A 25273-nucleotide genomic window follows, 5' to 3' on the forward strand; every position below is an offset into this window, starting at 1 on the left:
CCTAATTCAGCGGCTTCATGAAAAGACAAAAGAACAACCTCAACAGTTTGGTGTCCTGCGGTGAATAACTGGAACGCACACATACATGATCCCATTGATGTTCTGGATTACTTGATAGAGAAGGATGAAGAAAAAAAACATGACGTTTTGGAGGGAGTTTGTCAGACAGATCCTCACATTTCCTTCTCTCAACCCAATACATTATTTTAAAAAATTGTCTCAGGTGTTATGAATTTGTTACTTTGCATTTTTTGGGATTTGGGAAATTACAATCATAGATTTATCGTGTCGATATCTTTTTTTCAGCAAAAACGTTTAACCCACACCGGATCTAACAGAGAAGTTGGCTGAGAGGGTTGAAGTTCTCAAGCAGGTTGACAAGAAAAAGAACTCCTTTAAAATTATCCAGCCGGGGGGGGGGGACGCTCCACTCAGTCCACGATAATTAGTCAGATCATCAAGACCGTAAAATCCACCTGGCAGTTGATGGAGTAGGAGGGAGGCACGAGGCTTAAGTGCAGCCCGACTCTGCCGTCAGCGCCATATTTCATCGACATCGTAAAACGGGGGAAACCTGGCGTGGACTATTTGTATGTTGGTCTTCTCCACCTGCTCTACTGTCAATAGCCCCCCCCCCCCCCCCCCCCCATTTTGATGATGTATATTTGAACATTGTGTAAATAGAGAAACGGCAGCAGCTTGGTGGTGTGTCACCACGGGGATAATGATAAAATGAGTCACTTTTAAAGTGGGATTACAGTGCTTTTAAAGCGCTGAATACGCATAGAAATTGAAGTGGATTTGAGTCGTGTGACTAAAAATCTCCCCGCAGACGCAGTGATGCTGAGTTTAATCTATGCAGATGTCATTGTTCATTTTGAAACAAAATTTGGGAATCAAACCATCTTGAGGGACTGTCTACAATATCATGTAATATATATTAAAGAAAGATGAAATCCAATGCAGCCATAAGCTCCAAAAATGTGGACTCTACATTTCCCACAATGCAACTCGATAGCGGGATTTCTTTTTAAAAGGTCCTCTCTTGACAGCCAAGTGGAGATAACCCCGATGACTGCAATGGGGTTATTTTTACCGAGTAGCTTGCTCCACAGAAATCCAAGACATTTTACAGTCATTTTTATGAGCCGCTAATCTTCATGTGTGAAGTCCTCGTTTGACAATAATCTCTCTTACACCTTTTCGTCTTCAGTTTGCTTTTAACATTAAAAAGAGAAGAGAAACAAGCAAAGCCACGTCTTTTGCGGAAAATGTTTGAGAATAAAATTATGGAATTAATCGACACAGCTGACGTGAATATTTTTGTAGCTTAGCACGATCAGTTAAGACGCCCAGATGTTTACTTTCTTGGTTGAAACGGATTTCTTTGGCAACGTGTACCTTGGGGCTTCCGTTCGTTCTGCTTTCAAGAGTTGCCATCTGCCGACAAACGAACTCGGGGCATCCAAAGGAAATATTTACGGCACAAGTGAAACTCGGATGAAGCATCCCCCCCCCCCCCCCCCACACCGGTTCCTTGCATCCGGAGCACATCAAACCCCTCAAGGAAAACCCGCCACCAGTCGCATGTGCGTGCCCAGACGTCTAGACTCCCGCCACGTGGCGGTGACACGAGCTCGACGTGGCACCTGTGGCCGGCTCGCGAAGGAGCCCGCGCTCCAGCTAGCCGCCGCAGCTAGCCGCCGCCGCTAGCCGCCGCAGCTAGCCGTCCTTGACGCGCTAAAGTGACTTTAATGCACTCCGCAGTCCTTACAGCACCAAGCTCCGGTAGAAACGGAACCAGCCTTCGAAAGAAAGAAAGAAAGAAAGAATGAAAGAAAGAAACCGCCGTTTCATTGCATTAAAAAAAACACCCACTTTCAAACAAACAAACGCCCGCGAGGATTCGTGGCCTTTTTGGCTTCCGCTCAGCGATGAGAGAGTGATTTAGATACTCTAATGTTCGGATCGGGGCCTGACTCCTTTTGGCTTAACCGACTGAACGGGAGACGAAAGTAGCAAAGGAAGACAGGGAAATGTCAGGAGAGATTAACAAAGCGCGTTCCACAGAGGCTGCCCTTCAAAAGCAAAACGGGAGGAGAGAGAGAGAGAGAGAGAGAGAGAGCCAGAAGCAGAGCGCGGGAACGGCAGAGCGAGCCCGTGGAGAGGCTCAGCAAAGGCATCTAAATCTACTCTTTGTTTTCCAGTAGAAAGAGTTCGTAGCGTGTGACAAAACAATCCTCAAGGAACATCATACAGACTGTTGGTTCTCATTGTAATGATCTCCGGGTAAGCATAATCATCAGTGAATGGATGAATTAACTGCACACTAGAACATATATATAAGCTTTTAGCTGCTGAAGACACAGCCATTTCCCCCACGGGTCGGTGGGGACCAAAAATAGAGCTAAAAGAGGAAGGAATTCGTCAGGTGAATGAACGATAGCGTCTGCCATTAAATGGTTAATACTAAATGTAGTTAAGATAATTGGGGCTGGTTCTGCAATCAGACTCGGAACTTGCTGTTGAAAAGCACTTTTTGAATAAAACATGTCTCACGTTGGAATCCAGTGCAAAATGTATAAATCATTCTGTGCTATTTAGTGGACCCTTAAATTAAGATTCGAGAATGCATACATCTTTTAGTATCTTTAAAAAAAATTCCCCAACCACAGCCATTTTAGTGCTCTGCTCTTTGAATGGTTTTCAAACCAACACGTGGTGGTTTCAAACACAGGAATCCGAACTTTGGTATCGTCACATAGTCTTTATTCGTAAAATGCCAGAGTCATATTTTATAGCATTAAAGCTATAAAGCCATGTTAGTGATACACTTTCATAGTAGAAACGGTCTATAAGGAGAGAGCTTGAGGTCACGCGTGTATTCAAAGGAAGAACTGACTCCGGGTCAGCAAAAAACAAGTAACCAAAATGATCTTTCAGCCCGAATGTCACATGATGAAGGTCTCATCTCCCTAACAACCCAAACCCCCGACCCTCCCTCCGCTGGCCTTGCTCATTCTTCTCGGGCCTCCATGTTTCAGTCCTCAACTCTTGGGCTCACCAGTACCTGTTCTTTTTTTTTTTTTCCTCTTCATGAAGAAAAGTGGATGCGGATTAAAGTAGGACAAAGAAACGGTGGGATGAAAAAAAAAAAAAAAAGGTGCTGAGGGTAGGGATTTGCATTAAGTGGAGAGGAAAAAGCACCGGAGACCGCAGGAGACGTTACCCATTTAGCAGATACCTGGAAGACGGGGAGACGGACAGCTGTAGAGGGAAATGACGTGCACCGGGGGAAGCATGCGCGCTAATGAGAGCGAGGATGGATCCGCGTGTTCATCAGCTGTACATTACCCTCGGCGCCGGGGGGGGGGGGGGGGGGGGGGGGGGGCTTAACAGATTTTCTCAGGACGGACAGACGGATAAAAGAAGACAGAGAGAGGAGCTAAGGAAGTGGGCTGAAGGAGAAGCACTTTTTTTTTCTTTTTTCAAATGCACCCCGTATGCAACTTAAATAACAAAGTGGAGCTTCACTAGAGAAAAATCTCACACCTTCCTCCAATCGAGATGCTGCGGATCGGATCCGCTCAAATTAAAATGAGCGAATGGAACCGATGAAACCAGACTCCTGCCCTTTCCGTCCCGGACCGTATAACGTCCCGTCCTTTCCTGTCACGCTGGTTATTTATAGCGACGCCAGCGACGTGGCTTTATGGCTGGAAATCGGTCAGACGGTCCGTCACTCCATCATTTTGGCCCAGACAGAAATACACCTCGGACTAAAAGACGGATTGTAATGGAACTGTGCGCAAAACATTCATGTTACCACGACGATAAAGCCCACCGCCCTCGATGATCCCGGGACCAGGGTTCAGATGTGGGCCTCTGAGAGGAACATTTTTATTATCTTTGCCATCCTTTGGCATCACATTCATTTACCTTTTTGTTTAAATTGGGCCATAAAGAGTGGCTTTAAAGGCTTTAAATATTAGCTCCCTGTGGTGTTTTGAGGTTTGCATAATACTTGGCATTTCTTTCCTCCGATCGTTCGCTTGGGACATGGAGAACCTCACACTATTTATTAGGCAAAAGAGAGCAGTTAAAAGCTCTTAAATTAGACATGCGAGGGGCATCCTGACAACATCTACAAATTCCACGTTTAATCATCTGCTGAGGGGGCAGCCGTGACGTAGACAGTCCAAAAATGTTTTTGTGTGGAAGCACTACTGCACTTAGCATCTTCATATTTTGCATCTCTTTTCAGTGAGAAAGCTCCCAGTGGCACCACATCATTTCCAATGTCGCTGAGCTGCCAACAACAACCCACACGCTTTGACCACGCTTTAACCGCTGGGGCCCTCTGCGCTCTTCTGCCACGTGATGTCAGAAATCAAATCCCCGCCTGTAATCACTTTGATTGATATTTTTTTTTTGCAGCACCGGGGGGCCCAAAAGAGAGGTTTCACTGCACGATGCGTCACGGGTCCCCTCTGGGATCGAGGTGCTGAGAGCGGCATTAAGGGATATCGCTGCCTGGAAAACAAACCATATCCAGAATAGAAGTGTTACCCCGATGGGGAGCCAAGGCCAGGGCCGGACCCTGATACCTTAGACCCACTGTTAAAAGGCCTCGTGGGGCACGCTTTCTTTCGGCATGTTTTCGTTCCTCTGGCTTGTCCCTCTTATGAAACACACGTTTGCTTTGCCCGAAGCTTTCGACGCCGCCCCCCAGCGGGGCCAACGGGGCCAACGGGGCCAACGGGGCTAACAGGGGCCCCGCGGAGCGGCGCGGGGCGGCTGATTCGTTACCGTGCAGCGCAGCGCTTGGAGAAACTTCCGCTTAATCTGCCATCTCATTGGACGCCCTTGAGCTTTTGAAGTGACCCAGATCCTGGGATCCTGGAACATTTTTGTCTTGAGGCCCACGTTTCAGTTCATTTTGTTATGCCCAAATTATTCCTCATGATCTCTGCTTCTCTAAACCATTTCTCATCTGAAGCATGCGCTGAAATGCGTTGATATCCAATATTCTACATCTTTTGCCAGAGGGAATCCCACCGAAATCAGGAAGAGGTGCATAACGCGAGGTTCCCCCCGCGCGGTTGCTTCTCAGCGCATCGTTGTGTCACTGAAATGAGCGTATTTACATGAGTTGTGTGTTTTTAAAGGCGCCTGATTTCTAAACACGGTGCATATTATTTCATATTTATACAGCGCGGAACAAGTGCCCTCAGTTATGGCTATAAATGAGTATTAGTCGCTGTCTCCTCAGGGTTTCAGAGCACAAGACGCCTCTCTTTGGATAGTGAAGAGTCTCGGCTCTGGAAGCCATGACTCTCCAAACCCTGAGCTGTGATCTATGATATGAAACAATGAGAATGCGCCATTTATTTGAAATCATTTGTCTTTAATTGCAGCAGCCAAGGGCGATGAGACTGCAGCAGCCCCTGCTGGTAAGTTCCTTCATGGCGTCTAATCTGAGCCCACAAGCTCTGCTCCGGAAATCCAATTTATTTCTGAGTCACGCACACAATAATCAGCTTTTATAGAGATAAACCACAACAACCACAGAGAGCTGATACCTCTTATTTTTTAATAAAATGTTATGACAGGGATTGTTACATTTTATAATAAATTATTCTTCTTTCTCTTTTTTTTTTCTTTCTTTTTTCAGACCAGAAGGGTAAGATCCCCCCCCCCCCCCCCCCGCCACCTGAGTGTGTGTCTGTCTGTAACTCACCAGTGGAGGAGGAGGGTAAGAACTGCAGATGGAACAAACACAGAAACAGTGAACGTCTGTGGGGACGGCACTGAGTGTGTGGACATGCATGACGCCACACTCACACACTCACACACACGCACACACTCGCACACACACTCACAATCACGGCTCACTGTTTCAGCAAATTCATTTTATTCGCACTGAGGAATTGAGATTATTTTGAGCACCAGAGATGCTAATTAAATTTGGTGTTAGGAGCCAAATAGAAGGTGTTTAATTCATATAAATATACTGTATCGGAGTGTGTGTGTGTGTGTGTGTGTGCGTGTGTGTGTATTTGACTTTCCTATTTAAGCTTGGATATTTTTAAATCTTCATTTGAATACACTTACGCAAATGATTCTTGTGAATCTGTAGGACCAACACCATTGTAAAAGTGTCTTTTTGGAACTGTTAGCATTCCTCATTTAAACCCTTTTGGCTTTGACCAATTGTTGGTTATTTAAAAAAAAAAACTGGAAACACACACTTCTCTCTCTTTTCCTTTTAAGGAAGCATCAAACGGATGCGTTAAACGACTAAATCCTTGAAAACGGAGGAGGAATCTGCTACAATACATTTCAATCATTGCTTCAATATCAGACTTTACATTCGAATAATTGAACACTTATTCCATTGATCGCTTCACGATTCACACGTGTGAGAGGGACGCTGCACTCCTGACCTTTCGAGTGCGACCCTGTGCTCGGGGGGCGGGTAACGCACGGGGATGAATGTGTGAGGACCGGTTGCGCGTCGGTGCAGCAGCCCGAAGCGGAGTGAAGGAATGCGCACTGGACGTGTAGGTCGCCAGCTGCAACACTGCACATTTCTTTGCAGGCTGCAGTGTATAATGCATATATTTATGGAGATTTCCTCTGCCTGCCAGTGGCATGCATTCAGAAATAAGTAATGAGTCCCCTGAGAGGGTAAAAACCTACTTTGTTGTACATTTATGTGTAGAGTCTATTTATGCACAGATTGCGTTCACCTCGTTGGATAAAACGTCAATTCAGATTATGGGGCAACGGCAACAGAGGATGGAGCAAGATAGTTGTACTCGTGTTTTGTGTGTTTATGTGTGTTTCGGTATTCATTGTGCATCATTTGTGGTTCATTTTTTTTATTTTCACTTGAAGGTGTAATGACTACGTAGAGCAGGAAGTTAAGGTTTAGGTTTGATGTTGAACGCTTATGAAAGCTTATAATGTGCTAATGCTGTATTTTCTTATGGCTTCTTGCTAATTATTTTCTAAACTTTTCTAAACTAGAAATCACAGAAATGTTTCCACCCGGGTATTTTATATTCTGTATTGAGCCCAGGAGATTACCAGAAAACTGACTTAAGTTACATTAAACTGTGTCAGTAGTTGTGACGGATCTGCCTTCAGCTTCAGCAAATCACACCAACAAATTAAGTCCATTGTGACAGTTTTAATTAAATCTATAAACGCGTGATCAAGCCTCGTTAGAGAGGAAAAAAATTGTCTTCCACAGCATGAACATAACAGTAGCAAGTGTTTCTTTGCATTCAGCAGAGAATGAGCCAAGTACACAACGCTGTGCACTGCCTGCCTGTGTGTGTGTGTGTGTGTGTGTGTGTGTGTGTGTTTTTGCGTGTCAGCCACCGTGTGCGTATCCGTTACCGAGTGTGACAGACTGACGACTCTCTTCCCAGAAGCCACCGATGTGGTGACGGCTTCCAGATCAAATGGTCTCACAAAGCAGATGAATTCTTTATAAATCACGATTGTATTGCAGTTTGCAGAAATACAAGATTTCTGAACTAGCAATGTGTAATAATAATCACGAAATATGTCTTTATTTATGTTGTAATCAAAAGTGACATCGCAGCGAATGAAGGGCCGGAAAAGAACGAGATGACGACTATTCAAAGACGCAACTTAAAAGCACTTCAAGTCACATCAGATAAAATGTCAGATGAAACAATTAAATGAAATACAAATATAACAGAGAAGTCCATGACAGCGAGACTGCTGTGTGTGTGTGTGTGTGTGTGTGTGTGTTATGAGCATTCCAGTAGTTCATTTCTTGTGTCTTTACCTGGAGGTAAATAATATAATAATATTAATAATATAATAATAATATTAATAATATTTTAGTGTAGTAATACCCAGACTGAGGAGGATATTTGATAGGATTTTATTCCCTTGATCCATACATTCCGGATAATTTCCAATCACTTTCTATCAAGGTCTTTCGGGAATACTAATTATAAATAAAATAGAGACACTGTTCAGTGGGTAAATGACTAAATAATGAATTCAGATTAAAGGATTTTAACTCAGTAAAGCTCAGAAGAGAATGTCATTTGACAAATGAGGGATTGTCATGGTTGTAAAAATAACCCGCAAAACACAACCAGCCACGAAGCTGCAACAACTAACTGAGACTGGAACGCACAAAACCACACTCAGTGCTGATGATCCAAACTTTTGTAATTTATAATTGATAATTATTTGCCATATTTGTCAAGCAGTGAAAGCGATTCTTGGCTCCCTTCTTCCCCAGCAGCACACACACACACACACACACACACACACACAAACTCCCTGAGCCTGGAGTTATTTCACTGTGAAACCCTCCTCCGGAACCAAGCAACTGCCCAATGAAACTGTGTAGGAGTGTAAACATTCAAAGTGTCCCGTGGGTGCCATTCCAGTATCCGCTTCACCCACTTAGCATTCTCACCGAAACCTTTTAAATCATCCCGGACATCTGAACTTGGATCTGTCCGCAGGGGCACTTTTGATTAAAAGACCAAATTAACTGAGCCCGTAAAAGGAGAGCGAGATAGAGAGGAGAGAGAGAGAGAGAGAGAGAGAGAGAGAGAGAGAGAGAGAGAGAGAGTTTATGGAGACCCGTGACCTGAACTCGACACGAGGCCGTGGAGCCGCTCTCCGGGCAGCGGCTCTCGTCCAATGGACATCCGCCCCCGGGGCCCCTCCCACCTACGCAATTGGTGATCCCATCATCTCTACCTGCCTGGACCTGCTCGTCCATAAACCTTCTCTAATGGTGACGGGAAGAGAACGTCCACACCAGGAAGTGAGAGGAAACCAAGCAGGAGCCTGTACACACACTCACAGCTAAACACACATCTCATTAACAGTTGTTGGGGGGGGGAAAGGGGATTCATACATTAGTTCCAGAGACGGAAAGATGTGTTTTTGGGATTTAACGTGTGAGTCTCCTGAAGTTGAGGCTTTCGTTTGGGCCAATTAACGCCTGTGTTCAACAGCACAGACACTGACTTGTTCCCCACACTCTCTCTCTCTCTCTCTCTTTTTCCTCCCCCCCATACACCTTTACGGAGGTTCCACCAATTCACCCCGCAAAAAGCAAACGGGGGCGAGCAGGTGAAAGAGGCTCCTCGCGTTGCGCCGTTGAGATAAGAGCGGCCTCGGCTGAAGATTGCGGGTAGTCAACCCTAATGTGATGCCTTCAGAGGTTATTGGAGGAGCTTCTTTATCCCCCCCCCCCGGGGGGGACCTATTCCTACTAGGTCTTCAGTAAATAGATGTCACTGTACGAGTGATAAGGAGGACTGCTGATTTGTTTGCTCGGCCTTCCGTCTGCAATCTGTTCTGTTGTGTTTTGTTTCGCTCTTCTGTGGAAGCCTCGTCCTCATTCCCAGCCTCAATGTCCCCTTTGCCATCCATTGATCACCCTTCACAGAGCGCGCACCGGGGGAGGATTCACAGCTGCCCCCGCCGAGCGGCATTTTCGTGGAGAGGCCGCAGAGTGCCGCGGCGACAAAAGGTCTGGCACGACGAAATACGCCCGTTAAAACTTCAGCTCATTTATTTAAATTCATCACTGTCTCTCTCGTCGTTGTTCCCTGCAAGGCAAGGACATTACATTTGTGGCTCGGGTCGACTCCTCCAACATGGCCAAGAAGCCCACCATGAAATGGGTGAAGGGGAAGTGGCTCGACCTGGTCAGCAAAGCCGGGAAGCACCTGCAGTTCAAAGAGGTGTACGACAGGAACACCAAGGTGCGTGTGGATGTAGCCTGTAGCTAACAGCCGAGCTAACAGCGATGCTAACAGCCGAGCTAACAGCGGTGCCCCCCGTCTGCTGTCCACGCTAAGATAACGCAACCATTGCTCCAGGTGTTTCCATGACGTTTCGTGCGCTGGAGACATTCATGGTCCCCAGTGGATGAAGCCTACCTATCAGTTTATATGTTACCGTTTACAAAATATATCAATATTATGGTACTAGTTCTCACCTGGTTCGGGCTTGTTTGGGCCCCAATTGGGGTCTTGACTTGATCGAGTACCATCGTAATACGTTGACCGGCACTTTACTCCTGTTTACATCGCATCCGCCCCCTCTGCCTCCCCCTCTCGTCAGATCTACACCTACGAGATGAGCATCATCAAAGTCGTGGACGGCGACGCCGGCGGCTACCGCTGCGAGGTCACCGCCAAGGACAAGAGCGAAAGCAGCGCGTTCGAGGTCTCCGTGCAGGGTAGGTCGGGCCTCGCCCTCTCCGCTCAGAGGGAGCTTTGGCTTTGGCGCGTCGTTCCCTTTCGCCTGCTGTGAACCTCTCTCCTTCTGTCTGCTTTCAGCTGCACCAGAAGAGCAGCAGGACAACATCTTGGAGGCGTTTAAGCGATCGTGAGTGTCGGGCCTGCTCCACACTGCTCGGTGTTTCGGGGGGGGGGGGGGGGGGGGGGTTCGGCAGAAGTCACTCACGGCGCATTTCATCACGCGCCTCAGTGACAGGTTCTGAAGGGCGTTTGACAGGCAGAAAAAGCATTTCCTCTTTCCCTCTAAAGTCTATTTCGGTGTCTGCCTGTGCAAAGTGTATCTGTGTATCCTGTGAGCCTTTTTTAAATTTTTTATTATTCATCTCAGCAGTTCAGGCTGTTTACAGTAGGCTCGTCCCGTGTGATCGTAAAATCAGCCGACGCTTTCACACGCGAGATCTTGAGTCTCCACTTTTGTGGTCTGTGCTTAAAGGTATCGCTTGCTCCCCCTCATTAGAGGGGTGGGGGGGGGGGCACAGGTAAGTGGAGAGGTGCGGCGTGCGAAAGGCAGCATCACTTTTAGTTTAGACACTATAAAAAAATAATGAGTGAAATACATACCGTAGAATAGTATTAATGGTGCAATAAATACTTCAACCGCGTCTCTCCGCGTCGGCATCGGTTCGCGTCCCAGTTGTAGTTTTTTCGTGGTTGGGCGTCGAGCTCCGATGAAGCGCTTCTAATAATACGAGAGAGAGAGAGAGAGAGCTCATTACAGCGATCCCCTCGATCCCCGTTTTCAACGCCAACACAACGGCTCTGGAAAAGTGAACTTTGCTTTGGATCGAGAAACACAGCTGCAGTAAAAACAAATGTTGTTTTTTTGAAGGCATTACTTTGTCTACTTGCTTTGCTCCGTCACGTTCTCGCCGCGTTTTTCCGCATGAGGAGTTTTTTGTTTTGTTGCTCACTGGTGAATATTTCTCCAAATAAAAACAACTACAGCCGGGCTTTAAATCATGAGCATTTGCTTACAGCTCATTTGTCTCATTGTGACGTGTCACTTGAATTTAGGGCCTGACGGTGACTCGTCGCCCTCATCAAACGCTCTGATCTATGTTCTCACTCGTCCTATTTTTGCAACCATCTGAAAAAACGGGGCTACAGCCACACACAGCCCAATTCAATAAACAGCTCTCGTTTATATCAGCCCGCATGTCTGCTCTTTACATTTCAGCGGGGATGGAGGTGAGGATGCCGGTGAACTCGACTTCAGCGCCCTGCTCAAGAAAAGGTACGACCGCCGGCTTCAGACACGTACAATTACTTCATGTTGGACCCCTTCCACTGTGTTGTTCTCCCGCAAGGGAGAAGAAGCGAAAGGTGGTCGAAGAAGTGGAAGTGGACATCTTCGCCATCCTGAAGGACGCCAAGCCCTGCGACTACGAGCGGATCGCCTTCGAGTACGGCATCACGGACCTGAGGGGGTTGTTGAAGAGGCTGAAGAAGATGAAGACGGTGGAGCCCAAGAAGAGCGACGGTGAGGAGAAGGAGAAACGCGCCCGCAGACGTGGAACGTGGGGGTCGGGCCGTTGTGGACCATTCGGCTGCTAACCGGGGTTTCCTTCCTGTCAGCTTTCCTCAGGAAGCTGGATGCGGCCTACTCGGTGGATAAGGGCAAGAAGGTCCAGCTCTCGGTAGAAGTGACCGACCCCAACGCGCCGGTCAAGTGGCTCAAGAACGGACAGGAGCTCAAACCGTCGGCAAAGTAAGCAAAGTACCACCTGGCGCCGAACGGAATGTGTTTGAATGAAGTGACCAAAGCTGCAAAGAGTAAACAAACCAGATTAAAGTAACGAAATGCGAGGAGCCAGGCAGAAAGGGGATATTTTGTATAAAGTGATTGATGGCCTCAGAGGGCTTTACAACCGGGAATCAGGAGGACAGCCCAGCTAAGAGCTGTTTTTATTAGTGGTGAACGATGACACGCTTTCCGATCTAACTTTATTCCTTTTATTTAAGTATCAGTGACTTTCCAAGAAGAGATGACTCACAGTTATTGTTTATTGAGATCTTTTGGGAGACTTTTTTTTCTGAGTCACATCAGATATAAACGTTAGTTCTGGGGCCTCTTGAGGCTGCTGAGCCCCTCCTCGGCGTCTCTGGCCCTCCACTCTGCTCCTTCCTTCGCCATCAAAGCCTTCTTCTGCTGTTTTATTCAAGAGGCTACAGCTGTTTTTTCAATGGCTCCACCATCTGCCGTTTTCAGTTCCTGACGCTGCTCATTGAAAGCGAGTCCGTCCTCTTCCTGTTGGGTGAAACCGTCACTATGCGGCAGAGGGCATTACTTGCGATCTGGCGAACAATTTATTTAGACATATTGCACGTGACAGAACTTGAAAGTGCCCAGAAGGAGATCAAATGTCACATCTGTCTTTTTTTGATATAGCGTAACTGATATTGATGCATAAGTGGGGGAAAAAAAGTAATATGAAGCATGGTTGAACCTCGGGCTGGGTTTTAGCAGAAGTCGTGTTTTGGGACACATTCAACGCCACGGCGCTTGTCCCAGCTCACCATAACGTGGGTTTACGTGCACATTGACCACGAGGCTTACGTATAAATTATATCTGATAGCGAATACTGTGTGAGAACTATGAAGGTCCGCAGGAAGATGTGTGCACGCCTTCGTTCGCTGTGTAATCGATGACTCACTCTTGCGTCTTTGGGCCTCTCGGCATCTGGTTTGCTAGAAACGCCTTTTCATTGCTTTCTCTTCCTCTTTGTCCCCCCGTCCCCCGTCATCCAGGTATGTGTTTGAAAGCGTGGGCAACAAGCGCACGCTCACTGTCAACAAGTGCAACCAGTCGGATGACGCAGCGTACGAGTGCGTGGTGGGGGAGGAGAAGTCCTTCACCGAGGTTTTCGTCAAAGGTGCGTGAGTCACGGTCCTCGGAGGAATCCTCCCTTCTGCAGGAAGAGGCCTTTTGTGTTTGTGCACGGCGCCGAGAGGCTCCGCGCTGTGCGTCTGTTTGCCGCCCGATTGTCGTCACCACCGCTGTCCGACCGCTCGTCCTCAACGAGGGGGGATTGTTGTGTTGTTATTGTCGTGCTGTCGTCATCGTGTCGTATTGATGAGCTGTCAACTGTTGCTGTTACGTTATATCAGGTTATTTCAATAAGTGGTCTCCGGCTTACTGCATGTCTCGTGGGGGTCTCTTCTCTGTCGGTTGTGTCTGTGAGGGATTTTAATAGTGAGTCAACTGCTTGTGCGTTAACCCTGCGTTCACATCATCAGACGCCAGAGCCTCCTCTGCCAGGCGCCAAACTACCCGGACCGCAACTCGCCTTCTGCTTCTGGATTGTATCATTTAAGTTCAATCAATACCTTTCTGGTGAAACGAGATGAAATGTTCTTCTGATGAAACTTAAGGTTCAGATTAATGAAGTTAAGATTGATATGTATATCAGGCTAAGCTGTTATTGCAGAGGCGTACGTTTACACAATGCCCCACAACGTCACTAATCATGCATATGGATTCACATCCCATTTTAGTCATTTTAAAGTTTTCACCTTGCTGTGCCCTACTTGTGTTGAATGTATTGTACTTTACCAAAAGCCAGGACTTGAGGTGTGTGAGAATCATTGATGTGTTCTCTTCATGCACCGTGGGAAATAAACGCCTCACACCCTCGCGCGCGCCTTTCATCCGCCTCCGATGCTCCCGCTCGCCGCCACCCGCTCGATTTCACGTAGATTCGGCTTTGTTTAAGGACTCTTAAGTTGTTTTTTTTGGTCTTTAGAGCCTCCAGTCACCATCACCAAGCTGCTGGACGACGCTCACACCGTGGTGGGACAGAAGGTGGAGTTTGAGGTGGAGGTGTCCGAGGAAGGAGCCAACGTCAAATGGTAAATCAGTTCATTAGGAAATGGTATCTGGTAAAAATGGATATCCCCCCCCCCCCCCCCAAAAAAAAATGTTTTTCCTGAATAGATGAGTAAACATAGTCAATTTAAAAATGGGCTTTCAGTTTTCAGTTCCAGTAAATTATGTATGAGTTTATTACGTTGATGTCGGAGTGCAGTCATCTGCGTTTGAAAGGCCTGTGACAATAATACCACGGAATTGAGAAAAAAACAAGCTGTTATTCACAAATGTTAAAGTAAATAGATACAGAAAAAGGGACCTCAATCCGTACAAATAGAATTATGTCAATATCAATGACAAAAACATTCCTGTTTTTCCTTGGATCTTTTGGTGTGTGTCTCCTCAGGATGAAGGACGGAGTCGAGCTGAACAAAGAAACGGCGGGTTCAAGGTACCGGTTCAAAAAGGATGGGAAGAGACACATCCTCATCGTGAACGAAGCCACCAAGGAGGACGTCGGAGAGTACCGCGCGCTCACCAACGGCGGCGAGTCCAAGGCGGAGCTGGAGGTTGAAGGTACCGAGGTTTCGCCTCGCGAGCTTCACGGAGCTTGTTAAACGAGTATTTTCCCGGACACGGCTGTGTGTAAACGGAAGCGCGCGTTGATGTTTTCCCATCCTGACAGGCGTGGGACACGTTGAATTACCCGGCGCTCGTGAGATGATTGATGTTGACTCCATCGATCCCCCCCCCCCCCCGTTATCAGTGGTTCATCACATTATTCGTCGTGCTAATTTGCTTTAAATCAGTGGCCGGGCACCGTCTTACCCCTCAGACATCAGGCCGTCTCACTCGTTCCACTAAGAGCCAGACGAGCCCCTCGAACTGATTAAAGCGTGGGCGGCACCATCCCTCCTCAGTGGACACCGCGGCGGCTCAGAGCCCCAACATCCAAATGGTCGGTGTGCTCGACCTGCGGCGTGGTGGAGGAGCAGCTCACTGTGTCCCGGGGAGGATTCACTTCACCAGATTCCCGGGGTTGTCTTTGCCTCAGATAAGGAGCTGGAGGTTCTGCAGAGCATCGCCGACCTGACGGTGAAGGCTGCCGAACAGGCCGCCTTCAAGTGCGAGGTGTCGGATGAGAACGTGACGGGGAAATGGTTCAAGGACGGCGTGGAGGTCCTGCCCAGCGATCGCGTCAAAATCACACACTTTGGAAGGTATCGAGTCCACGTCTGAATGCACACACACACACACACACACACACAGACCGCTATCACAGCCAGCAGCGTCTGCTGCACAAACTATTACCAAAGAGTTATTTGACCCATTTTTTTTTAGGATAGGCTGCAATCTTTACACTCACACACACACGCGCGCTCAGCTGCACATGGTGCGTACTCCTGGGATCTGGGTTTTTTTCTCAGTAATCCTTCCATCAAAGCCCGCGGCAGGAGAGACGCCGACACACTACAGCGGTCGTACAAGGTGAAAGCCGTTTAGTATTCGCGCAGTTTTTATCACTCGCTCGCGATGTTGCCCACGTGGAGCGCGTTGCCACGGCAACAGTCCAACGGATAATTGCTGGTCGCGAGTGTCGTCTCCCCCTCTCTCCCCCCCTGGTAACATCTGGCAACGCACCCACAGGGCCCACAAGCTGATGATTGATGACGTGAAGCCCTCGGACGCCGGGGATTATTCGTTTGTCCCCGACGGCTACGCGCTGTCTCTCTCTGCCAAACTCAACTTCCTGGGTGAGAGAGCGCCGCGCAGGTCGACACGTCTGATGCCCCCGACTGTATCTAATTCATGTGTTTCACCTCTCAGAAATCAAGATTGCATATGTTCCCAGAGAAGGTAAATGGTGCATTTGAATTATTTTAAATCCTTTTGCATTTTGGTTTGGATGGATATGAGCAACACACCTAGTGTGATTGAGGTCCCTTTTCTTCATCTTTTTACTTAAATAACTGCTAGGCTGTGGACACCAGTGTTTGGTGTTTTAAAAAGTGCAAATGTTGCAGTTTGCAAAGTAACTGCATGTTTGCCTTGAGAAATGCAGACATTTGACTTGGTTTTACACATCTGCGGCCTCCTGGTATCTCTATAACCCCCCCCCCCCCCGAATGACCGCTTTTCCCCCCCCCCCGCCTTCAAAAGACCCGCCCAAAATCCACCTGGACGCCAGCGGGCGAGGGAGCGACAACACCATCACGGTGGTGGCGGGAAACAAGCTGAGCCTCGACGTCCAGGTGACGGGAGAACCGGCGCCCGCCGTCTGCTGGAGGAGAGGAAACCAGGTGAGCGAGAAGGACGGAGGCAATCGAAGAAGGGAAGTGGCTCCCTTCACGAAGTCTCTCTTATTCCGTCCATGTCTCTTCCCCCCCCCCCCCCCGGTGTGGGGCTAGGTGGTGCCTGAGGGCGAGGGAAGGGTCCGCGTGGAGTCCAACAAGTCCCTGAGCAGCTTTATAATCGAGGCGGCGGAGAAAGGCGACGAGGGACCCTACTCCATCACCGTCACTAACCCCGCCGGAGAGGACATGGTCGAACTCACCGTCAAGATCGTGGGTTCGTGGCATTTTTCAAATCCCTCTGGTTGCTCCTTTTCTGCTTTTTCTGCTCCTCGTGTTGCGCTCTTGAGATTTGCCGAATGGACAGAAATCACCGTCATGAAATGAGTGAACGTTTGTCACCGTTGGAGCCATCTTTTAAAACCTTAAAAACCATAAATCTTCTGAACTTTTGGTCCGTTACAATAACAGTTAATTGCAATTTGTGTAAGCAAAAGTGCAAGTACATTTCTCAAGACTCTCATTAAAGTCATTGATGTGTTTGTAATTCATCCCAAATTTAAGACAGGGAACAAACTCTCGGGACTGAGCTAGATAATCTGGCATGGTCTGCTTTTATTTTTGAAAAGCTTAGTTTATCAAGTCACCTGATCTTAACTTTCGTACAAATATAAAGGTTCCACTTGTCAGACAAAAAGAGATTTAAATAGATTTATAATAACACAAGTAACATAAAATAATTGAGCATGTTTTGAAACAATCCGGGAGTTATTATGACCATTAGAGGAAAAAGCCGGTTTGAGGTACTTTACCTGCCGGACCCGAAAGTTTCCAACTGACAGATGTATTCAAATATCTACGTCAAATGTATGTCGCTTCTCTACGGGAAGCAGTGTTTGCACAATTTGATTTGCCCTAACTGGCAAAATCTTTGCTGCTTCGGAAGTACTACAAAGCGCTAAAGTTACTTTACAGAGTAGTAAGTACAACCAGTGCGGTGAAAGACACCCCTGCATTACCTTTGGTCTGTTCCATCCCTCCTCTCTCACATCTGTAACGTGCCTGTGCAGATGTGCCCAACCCCCCCGAGAATGTCCGATGCACGTCAGTCGGAGAGTACTCCGGCACGATCACATGGGACCCTCCCGCCTTCGACGGCGGAGTTCCCATCAAAGGTACCTCTGATGAAATCACCACTAAATCACACAGTCCAGCATCCACTTTGTTGCCTTCATTCGAACTCCTTCCTGAACAACTGATTTTTCTCCCTTTTTCAACGACTCGTGTCGTTCCTCCAGGGTACCTGATGGAGAGGAAGAAGGCCGGCTCCTCCCGCTGGACCAAGCTCAACTTCGACGCTCACGAGTCCACCACGTACGAGGCCAAGAGGATGATCGAAGGCGTGCTCTACGAGATGAGGGTGTTCGCCGTCAACGGCGTCGGCGTCTCGCAGCCCAGCGCCGCCTCGCAGCCCTTCATGCCCATCGGTGCGTGGCCACGTGTCATCGGTAGAATGGTTCATTGACAGAGGCTCCCCCCCCCCCCCCACACAGCTTCTCCCATCCCATTTGCACCGGATGCTTAACGTATTGACTGGCTCCCCGTCTCCCCTCAGCCCCCACCGGCGAGCCCACCCGTCTGGCGGTGGACGACGTGACGGACACGACCTGCGCGCTCAAGTGGCGTCCCCCGGAGAAGATCGGAGCGGGCGGGATCGACGGTTACATCATCGAGTACTGCAAGGAAGGGGGGTCAATATTTACACTGGATCTCCCATGTTTAGTGTGCAGCGCAAGAATTAGACACAACCCCCCCCCCCCCTCCCCCCGCCCCCCAAATCGGCTTCCCAACGTTATTCAGCCAGCGGCGGGTTTCGTCCTCAGATGATCGGTGGGTGCAGGCCAACGAGGGGCCGGTGGTGAGTAACCAGTACAGGGTGAAGGGCCTCCCGGTGGGGGAGCGGATGCTGTTCCGAGTGACGGCCGTCAACATCGCCGGGCGCAGCCCCCCGGCCACGCTCCCCCAGGCCGTCACCATCAGAGAGATCGTGGGTGAGCAGCGGATTGGTAGCAACGTTTCCCAGCTTTTTGCACCAGTCAGTACGCGACTCAGCGGCGTCAAAACCTCATTGGAATCATCACGCAGTCTGTGCTTCTCTTTTCCTTTTCCTCCGTCTGTCCCAGAGAACCCGAAGATCCGCGTGCCGCGCCATCTGAGGAGCAAACTCATCGCGCGCGTAGGCGAGAAGGTGAACCTGGTCCTCCCCTTTCAGGTGAGCCCCGCGGAGCTCTGGCTTTTCTTGCTTTAGAGGATTCGATTGGAAATAGCTGAGAAAAACCAGTAACTGCAAGAGTGTGTAATTAGAAAACGCTTGAATATTACAAGGTAGCCTTGACGTCAAACTTGAACTAAATAGCTATTTCAGACTCTGAAGCATTTATAACAAAGTCTGTGTCGCACCAACAAAGACCCTTTTTTTATCATCCTGATGAGAGTTTTTAATCACACTTTAAATCCCACTGAACCAAATAAGCTTAAAATTAAAAAATATCTAAATTGAACCTTACAGCCAAAAAAGACTAGCCCAAAAACAGGAAGTGACATTCATGACATTAGTTATTTAGATCAGGGTGAGCATCGTCATATTGAATGAACTTGGTTTTATAATTCAAAAGCTCTGCTTCATTAACTGTATCTACTCATTTTGAACCTTGTTTTGCTAAACTTAGTGCTAATTGGTCCAACCCTAAAGAAACTTAATCTGCAGAAAATGGGTTATTTATAAGTAAAAGAAACTCCAATGACCAAAGGCACAGCAGCAGAAAGCCTCTTTTGAAATCCTCTAACATGACCTTTAAATATATATGTTTGGATATTATTAAAATTCAAATGCACCACGCTCTACTGGGAGAAAAGAGCAACCACAACACCTAAAACGAGACGAAGAGTATCGCAACATGAAAGACACCAGTATTCAAATGCCTTCAAAATTTGGAAATGTTCCCTGAGATCATCAAAAAACTGTGCTCCCCTCAATTATCACAAGCCCAACTGAGAGTACTTTATTCCCGCCTCTGGCTGCAGGGCAAGCCCCGCCCCGTCGCCACCTGGTCCAAAGACGGCGTCCTCCTGGAGGACAAAACGGTGGGCACCCGCACCAGCGACGTGGACGCCATCCTCTTCATCCGCTCGGCAGAGAGGAGCCACTCGGGGAAGTACACGCTGTCGGTCCGGATCGAGGACGCGTCGGTCAGCGCTGACCTGCACATCCAGGTCGTGGGTCAGTCAAATGCACAGCGAGGCTCAGCTCCAAGTCACATGGCTAATAACCTGTTCGGGAGGGGATGATGCCCTGAGCCCAAATCTGTGAGATGTCGAGAGTTTTATATATATATATATTCTTCAAATTTGATGATAATTCCCTAATTTCACCCTCCCAGGGATCTGTGGCTCAAAGTAGCAAATCATCAAAGCGCTGATGCCTCTTTCTGGTTTAATCCGGGCTCCTGCGCTGCCACCGCGGCCGCCGGCTCATCCCTCATCTCGGGGCTCGTCTCCCCGGGTCAGGGTGTCGGGGCGGATTATTATGTGGCGCGGGGGGGGGGGGGGGGGGGCTCCTTCCGGGATCATGCGCGCGTAGACTAGGATTAGCCTTGGATTTTGAGGCCTACTCTGTCACTTCCTCTGGCGAGAAGGGGGAGCTAATGAGAGGGGTGAGAGGGCTGCAGCTTCTCTGATCGCTGATCCGTCACCGCAGCGGTTCTGCAGGAGGCGGAACAGGAGGGATTAACAGTGAAGGGACACACTGTGCCGCGCAGGCCACACAGAGAGATCGATGAGGAACACACTGCATCCTTCCTCTCTGTAACTATTTCTCAGTTGGGTCCGTTTTTGTCTAGAAGCGCATGCGTCCGTTTGGTTTCTCTCTGCGGGACTTTCCTGCTCCGGGTCATCGATCCCTTCAGTGCATGTCTACACGGGGGGGGGGGGGGGGGGGGGAGCAAGTTGGTTATCTCGAACCGCCCACAGTATATCCTCCAAAGTCCTCCAAACTCCCATCTGCGTCTCCTCTCACAAACCCACCAGAGGAGCCCGGCCCCCCCGTCGCCGTGCGCGTAGCAGACGTGTGGGGCAACAACGCGGCGCTGGAGTGGAAGCCGCCCAAAGACGACGGCAACTGCGAGATCATCGGCTACACGGTTCAGAAGGCTGACATGAAGACTAAGGTACGCCAGGCGGGGGGGGGGGGGGGGGGGGGGCAGTCACACTGGAGGTCTGGGACTGTTAAACGGTGTAGTCTGCACAGCTCCTTTCTCTCTGTCTTTGGGGTTGAATCCTCGACGTCTATAATGATTGTGGGAGGCGACACCTTTTGCCGGGTTACTTTGTATTTCCCCTTCTGAGAGGGTGCAAAACGGGTTGAACAAATACAAAAGGGGAAATCTTCAGCATAGAGCATGAGTGAGTGCGGCCATTGAAGGTCTATGGGACAGAATGATGGGGCTGAATCGCAGCTCCAGGAAGATGCTGGGGGAAAGGACATTGTTCTCGATGCCCCCCCGCCCGCTTTCGACCTTCGACCTTCTCCTCTCTCTCATCAGGATTGGTTCACGGTGGTGGAGCACAACCGCCGGCCCGGCTGCACGGTGCCCGACCTGGTCATGGGGAACGAGTACTTGTTTCGAGTGTTCAGCGAAAACATCTGCGGCCTCAGCGTGGAGTCCGGCGTCAGCCAGAACACCGCCATCGTCACCAAATCAGGTGAGGGCTCGGACATTGGCGCAGGTGTCGCGATGGGGCGGCGTGCAGAAAAGAGGAATGTAATGCCAGCGGCATTGCACCTATTTAACAAAAGCAAAAACCAATAGGATTTAATTATAAAACAGTAATAACTATGGAGCGTTTTTTTTTTCGGCGGTGATTAATTTCTTTGACATAATTTAGAGCAATGCACGCTGATTGCATTTAACAAAAACCTCCTCTGACGGCGCGCCGCGTTAAACATTAAACACCGGGGGCGTGGGTTATGAGAGCAACGAGGCCGGGAAAATGAACACCTGCCACCAGCACAAATGCCGCTTCTGCCGTCGCTGCCGTCGCTGCCTCTGTTTACTCCACCGAGAGGACGCGGCAACGGACCAGACGCAGCTCCCTTTGTGTTGGAGGCAACGGTCCCCGACCAGCGATTTCGGTTTGGGGGGTCAAATAGGACGCGACGTGTCACAAATCTTTCCCAGGAGACCATGTGACCTTTCTCGCTCCTCCGACCTCTGGAGGACCGAGGTGCGAGGAGCCGCACGAAAAGGCCGAGGACGTAACGGACAAGCCGACGCCGCTGTTACACCTTCGCACCGCATTGATGTCGCTTTAAAAAGTCACGTGTGTCAATCACCGTTTGCCCCGGACTCCTCTGTCCTCGCGACTCTTCCTTGCCTCCTCCACTCGCACATTCCAGGCGACATTTTAGGCGATGAAAAGGTACCGATGATGTACAAAATCCATCAATTGGCAGCCTTCGCTCCTGCATATGACTTTTATGTTTCTCCATCTTTAAAACCAGGGAACAAACTCGCCCCCCCCCCCCCCCCCTCCCATATGTTGCCGCAGGGTGTTTTATTGGCTGATGCATTACCTGCACCTCACACTAGTCTGCTCCCTCGCTTGCTGCACTCCTCCACCCGCCCAGGTCTGTCCCACGACCGTCCGCCTTTCAAGGAGAAGGACGTCAACTGCTCCCCCAAGTTCACAGCGCCCCTGGTGGACAGAAGTGTGGTGGCGGGCTACTCTACGGCCATCAGCTGTGCCGTCCGCGGGCACCCCAAGGTATTTACGGCGTCGCCACGGGCGGCCTTTTGCTTCCGAATGATCTGTTGATCAGTTGGAGGCTGTGGAGGCTGAACAAAGCTCTTCTAATTGGCTCTTAATTAAGGCACCACTAACATGTGATTGTCTTTGAGCATTCCATAGTGTGTTTGTGTGTCATGGAGGCCAAACGAAAACCTTATTTTCAGAAGGAAAATGTCTTATTTAAGTCTTGGTTGTCTACATTGGCTGAAAGCTTCTCTTTTAACACTGAGACGTTGGAACGTGTTGAATGTAAGAAATGTCCCGACTGTAACTTGCAGATGAAACCGTTCCACGGCGTTTGGCCGCCGCGTGACCTCACGCGCCGTGTCTCCGGGGGGGGGGGGGGGAGAACACACGTGTCGAGCCGTTCTGACAGCTTTTTGATGTCCTTGCAGCAGGAATGCGTTTTTATGAGTGAAGCAAGAAGAGAAGGCGGAGCAGAAAGATCTTTCACATCTTTTTTTTTTCTTCTTTTTTTTTTTTCATCTCTCGGAATCGGCAAAGTTTTGTCGACCCCAAATGTTGACCTAATTTCTGCTCTCCCTCTGCTCCCCTAACCCTCCCAACACGTCTCGCTCTGTTTGTGAGCTCCTCTCCTCCTCTTCCTCCTCTTCCTCCTCTCTATCCCCCGACACGCTTCAGCCCAAGATCACTTGGATGAAGAACAACATGGTCATCAGCGAAGACCCCAAGTTCCTGATGCAGAACAACCAGGGCGTGTTGACCCTGAACATCCGCAAGCCGGGGGTGTACGACGGGGGCAAATACTCCTGCAGGGCCGTCAACGAGCTGGGCGAGGACGCGGTGGAGTGCAAGCTGGAGGTTCACGGTACGCTCCGCCCTCGCTTTCCCGTCAAAGGCCGTCTCTTTCGGCCCTCTGACTGGTCTCTTGTTTTTGACAACTTTTAGTTGAAAAAAAGAGTCACGTCGTCGCTGCGTGCGTCGGTTAAAGTTCCTTGAGTTCTGTAGTTCTGTCTCTGAACACGATGATCTTCCGGCCTCTCATGCTGATTCAAATTCCTCTTGATCCCCCCCCCCCTCTTCCCCCCCTCCTCCCCCCCACTAGTTGTACAAGAGAAAGGAGCGGAGGCGAAGAAATGAGCGACGCCGCCAAACAGCCGAGGATACAGTCGAACAGGAATAGTAATGGATTATGTATAATGGGATAGTCATGAATAAATATGATTAGAATAGATCACCCTCCTCTCTCCCCCCCCCCCCCCCCCTCTCCCTATACGCTTGCCTCTCAGCGCTGCCGTGACGAGCGCCACCACGGTAACGTGCCATAAATCCTCCCAGCGAGCTGCCGGCGTGTGTCACGTCCCGCGTGGCGGCGCCGCCCCGCGGTGACCACGCGCAGACGGGAAGCCGACCTGTCACTGAAACACTCTTATAAAAACAGCCTCCCATCCACTACGCCTCTGTGTGTCGTCTGTTGTGTGTGTGTGTGTGTGTGTGTGTGTGTGTGTGTGTGTGTGTGTGTGTGTGTGTGTGTGTTGTTCGGGGACTGCGTTTTGAGGTCGAGCTCCGGTTGAGTGGAGGGGTCGCCGCTCAGCGATGTAGCTCGTACACTGATGTAGATGGAGACGGGCTGCACACACATACACACACACACACACACACACACCCACACACTCTCCAAGTTTCCTTATGGGTTCACACTACGAGCAAAAGAGCAACAGGCTGCAGATCTGCAACAAAGCGAAGTCGGACACTTTCAGTGTCAAGCAAAAATATTTTCTTCTGCCATTTGGTCTAAAAAAAAAAAAGATGTTGTTCCAAAGTGCTATTTAACAACTCTTGGACGCATGGAAGAGACACTCGGAGGAGAGGAGGTTGCGCAACATGCATTTAACAAATGAACCGGGGTTGCCACGGTGTCCCATGGTTTTAACGAGCGGTCATTTATGTTTGGTTCATAATATTGTGTGGCACAGCGGCCTTGTCCATTGTTTTGTATTATGATCTCTGTCACATGAGCATAAGCATAACTTATTTATTTAGAGTTTTCATACCGTGTATAAAGACACTGTACATGTGCATAGATGCAGGGATGCGATGCTGAGCGCCACTCCCCCCCCCCCCCATCGCCACATGCTGTCTCGCTACCTTCTGCATGGCGTGACCTATAGTGGAGGGCCTTTACAGATACATGCCTTACACCCGTGCAAACACAAACGCACACACTCCGAATCAGGGTCTCATTAGCATCGCACACTAGAGACTAATTAATGCACCCATCAACATTGCCCTAATTAGCTCTCCCACGTCATTATTGAGCAAACGAATTACCGCTAATTTACACACCCGCAATACAAACACGGCACGGTGCCTGCTGGGAGAGTCCGCCGCTGCCGCCGCTCGCCTCGCACACCAAATTAAACTCCTCGCCGATGTGCTGCAACCCAGACCGCCCTGCACAGCACACGTCCCCCCCCCCCCCCCGACGGAGGGGGAAAGATCAACGGGCTGCAGAATGAGTACGTCACCCTCCTCTCGAGATGTGAGGGCGCTCTGCAGGCCCGTCCCATCCCAACCCCCCCCCCCACCCCCTGACCGCATCAGGGCCCCGGTCTCCTGTCTGTCCAGCAGAGGGGGTTAGAGCACAGTGCCAATGACCACGATGACCACCATCGGGCCCCGAGGGGGGGGGGGGGCAGTCATAGGCGGCAGGTTATTAAAGGAACTATCACATTACCGCGACGCCTTCCCAGCACAAGCCCCGCCTCCTCGCGCTCCCTTTAAAACATCCAGCCCTTCTGAGGCCAATAGATTGCATTTCCTGCTTTGCATCGCAGCGCGTTGTTCCAGATGAGTTGAAAACAGGTTGAGGGCATAAACGCTCAGATGAAGAAGGGAAAATCCTCCAGATACCTCAAAGTAGGTCACGATTGGTTGCACAGCAGACCTGCAGTGCAGCGCAAAGCTTACATTTTGAACCCTGTTGAGCAGTAAACGACTCTGCAAGCGTGTGTGTGTGTGTGTGTGTGGATCTTTGGCCTGTCAG

At 49.4% G+C, this 25273-nt stretch overlaps 1 protein-coding gene and 1 long non-coding RNA gene across 2 annotated transcripts in view; both read left to right on the forward strand.

Annotated features, from left to right (window-relative positions):
• LOC134133000 (uncharacterized) overlaps positions 1-5570 on the forward strand; it is a 13114-nt gene extending 7544 nt beyond the window's left edge. Inside the window, exon 3 of the long non-coding RNA XR_009957148.1 lies at positions 5418-5570. This is a non-coding gene — a long non-coding RNA (uncharacterized LOC134133000). The remainder of the gene's footprint in view (positions 1-5417) is intronic.
• Positions 5571-9447: 3877 nt separating this feature from the next.
• Positions 9448-23727, forward strand: mybpc2a (myosin binding protein Ca; the record flags this gene model as incomplete). The annotated part of the gene is made up of 26 exons (XM_062566202.1): positions 9448-9544; positions 9631-9779; positions 10141-10258; positions 10359-10407; positions 11497-11553; positions 11627-11799; positions 11895-12027; positions 13069-13193; positions 14064-14169; positions 14535-14704; positions 15183-15348; positions 15776-15882; positions 15956-15985; positions 16289-16428; positions 16537-16696; positions 17490-17594; positions 17718-17906; positions 18035-18168; positions 18302-18470; positions 18603-18691; positions 19504-19699; positions 20506-20645; positions 21021-21180; positions 22106-22242; positions 22909-23095; positions 23333-23727. Coding segments are annotated over 26 exons (3321 nt in total), but the record flags the coding sequence as incomplete, so codon positions are not given.
• Positions 23728-25273: the final 1546 nt, after the last annotated feature.

Source organism: Pungitius pungitius, chromosome 12 (genome assembly GCF_949316345.1).
Source record: "Pungitius pungitius chromosome 12, fPunPun2.1, whole genome shotgun sequence".
Classification (NCBI taxonomy): Eukaryota; Metazoa; Chordata; class Actinopteri; order Perciformes; family Gasterosteidae; genus Pungitius; species Pungitius pungitius.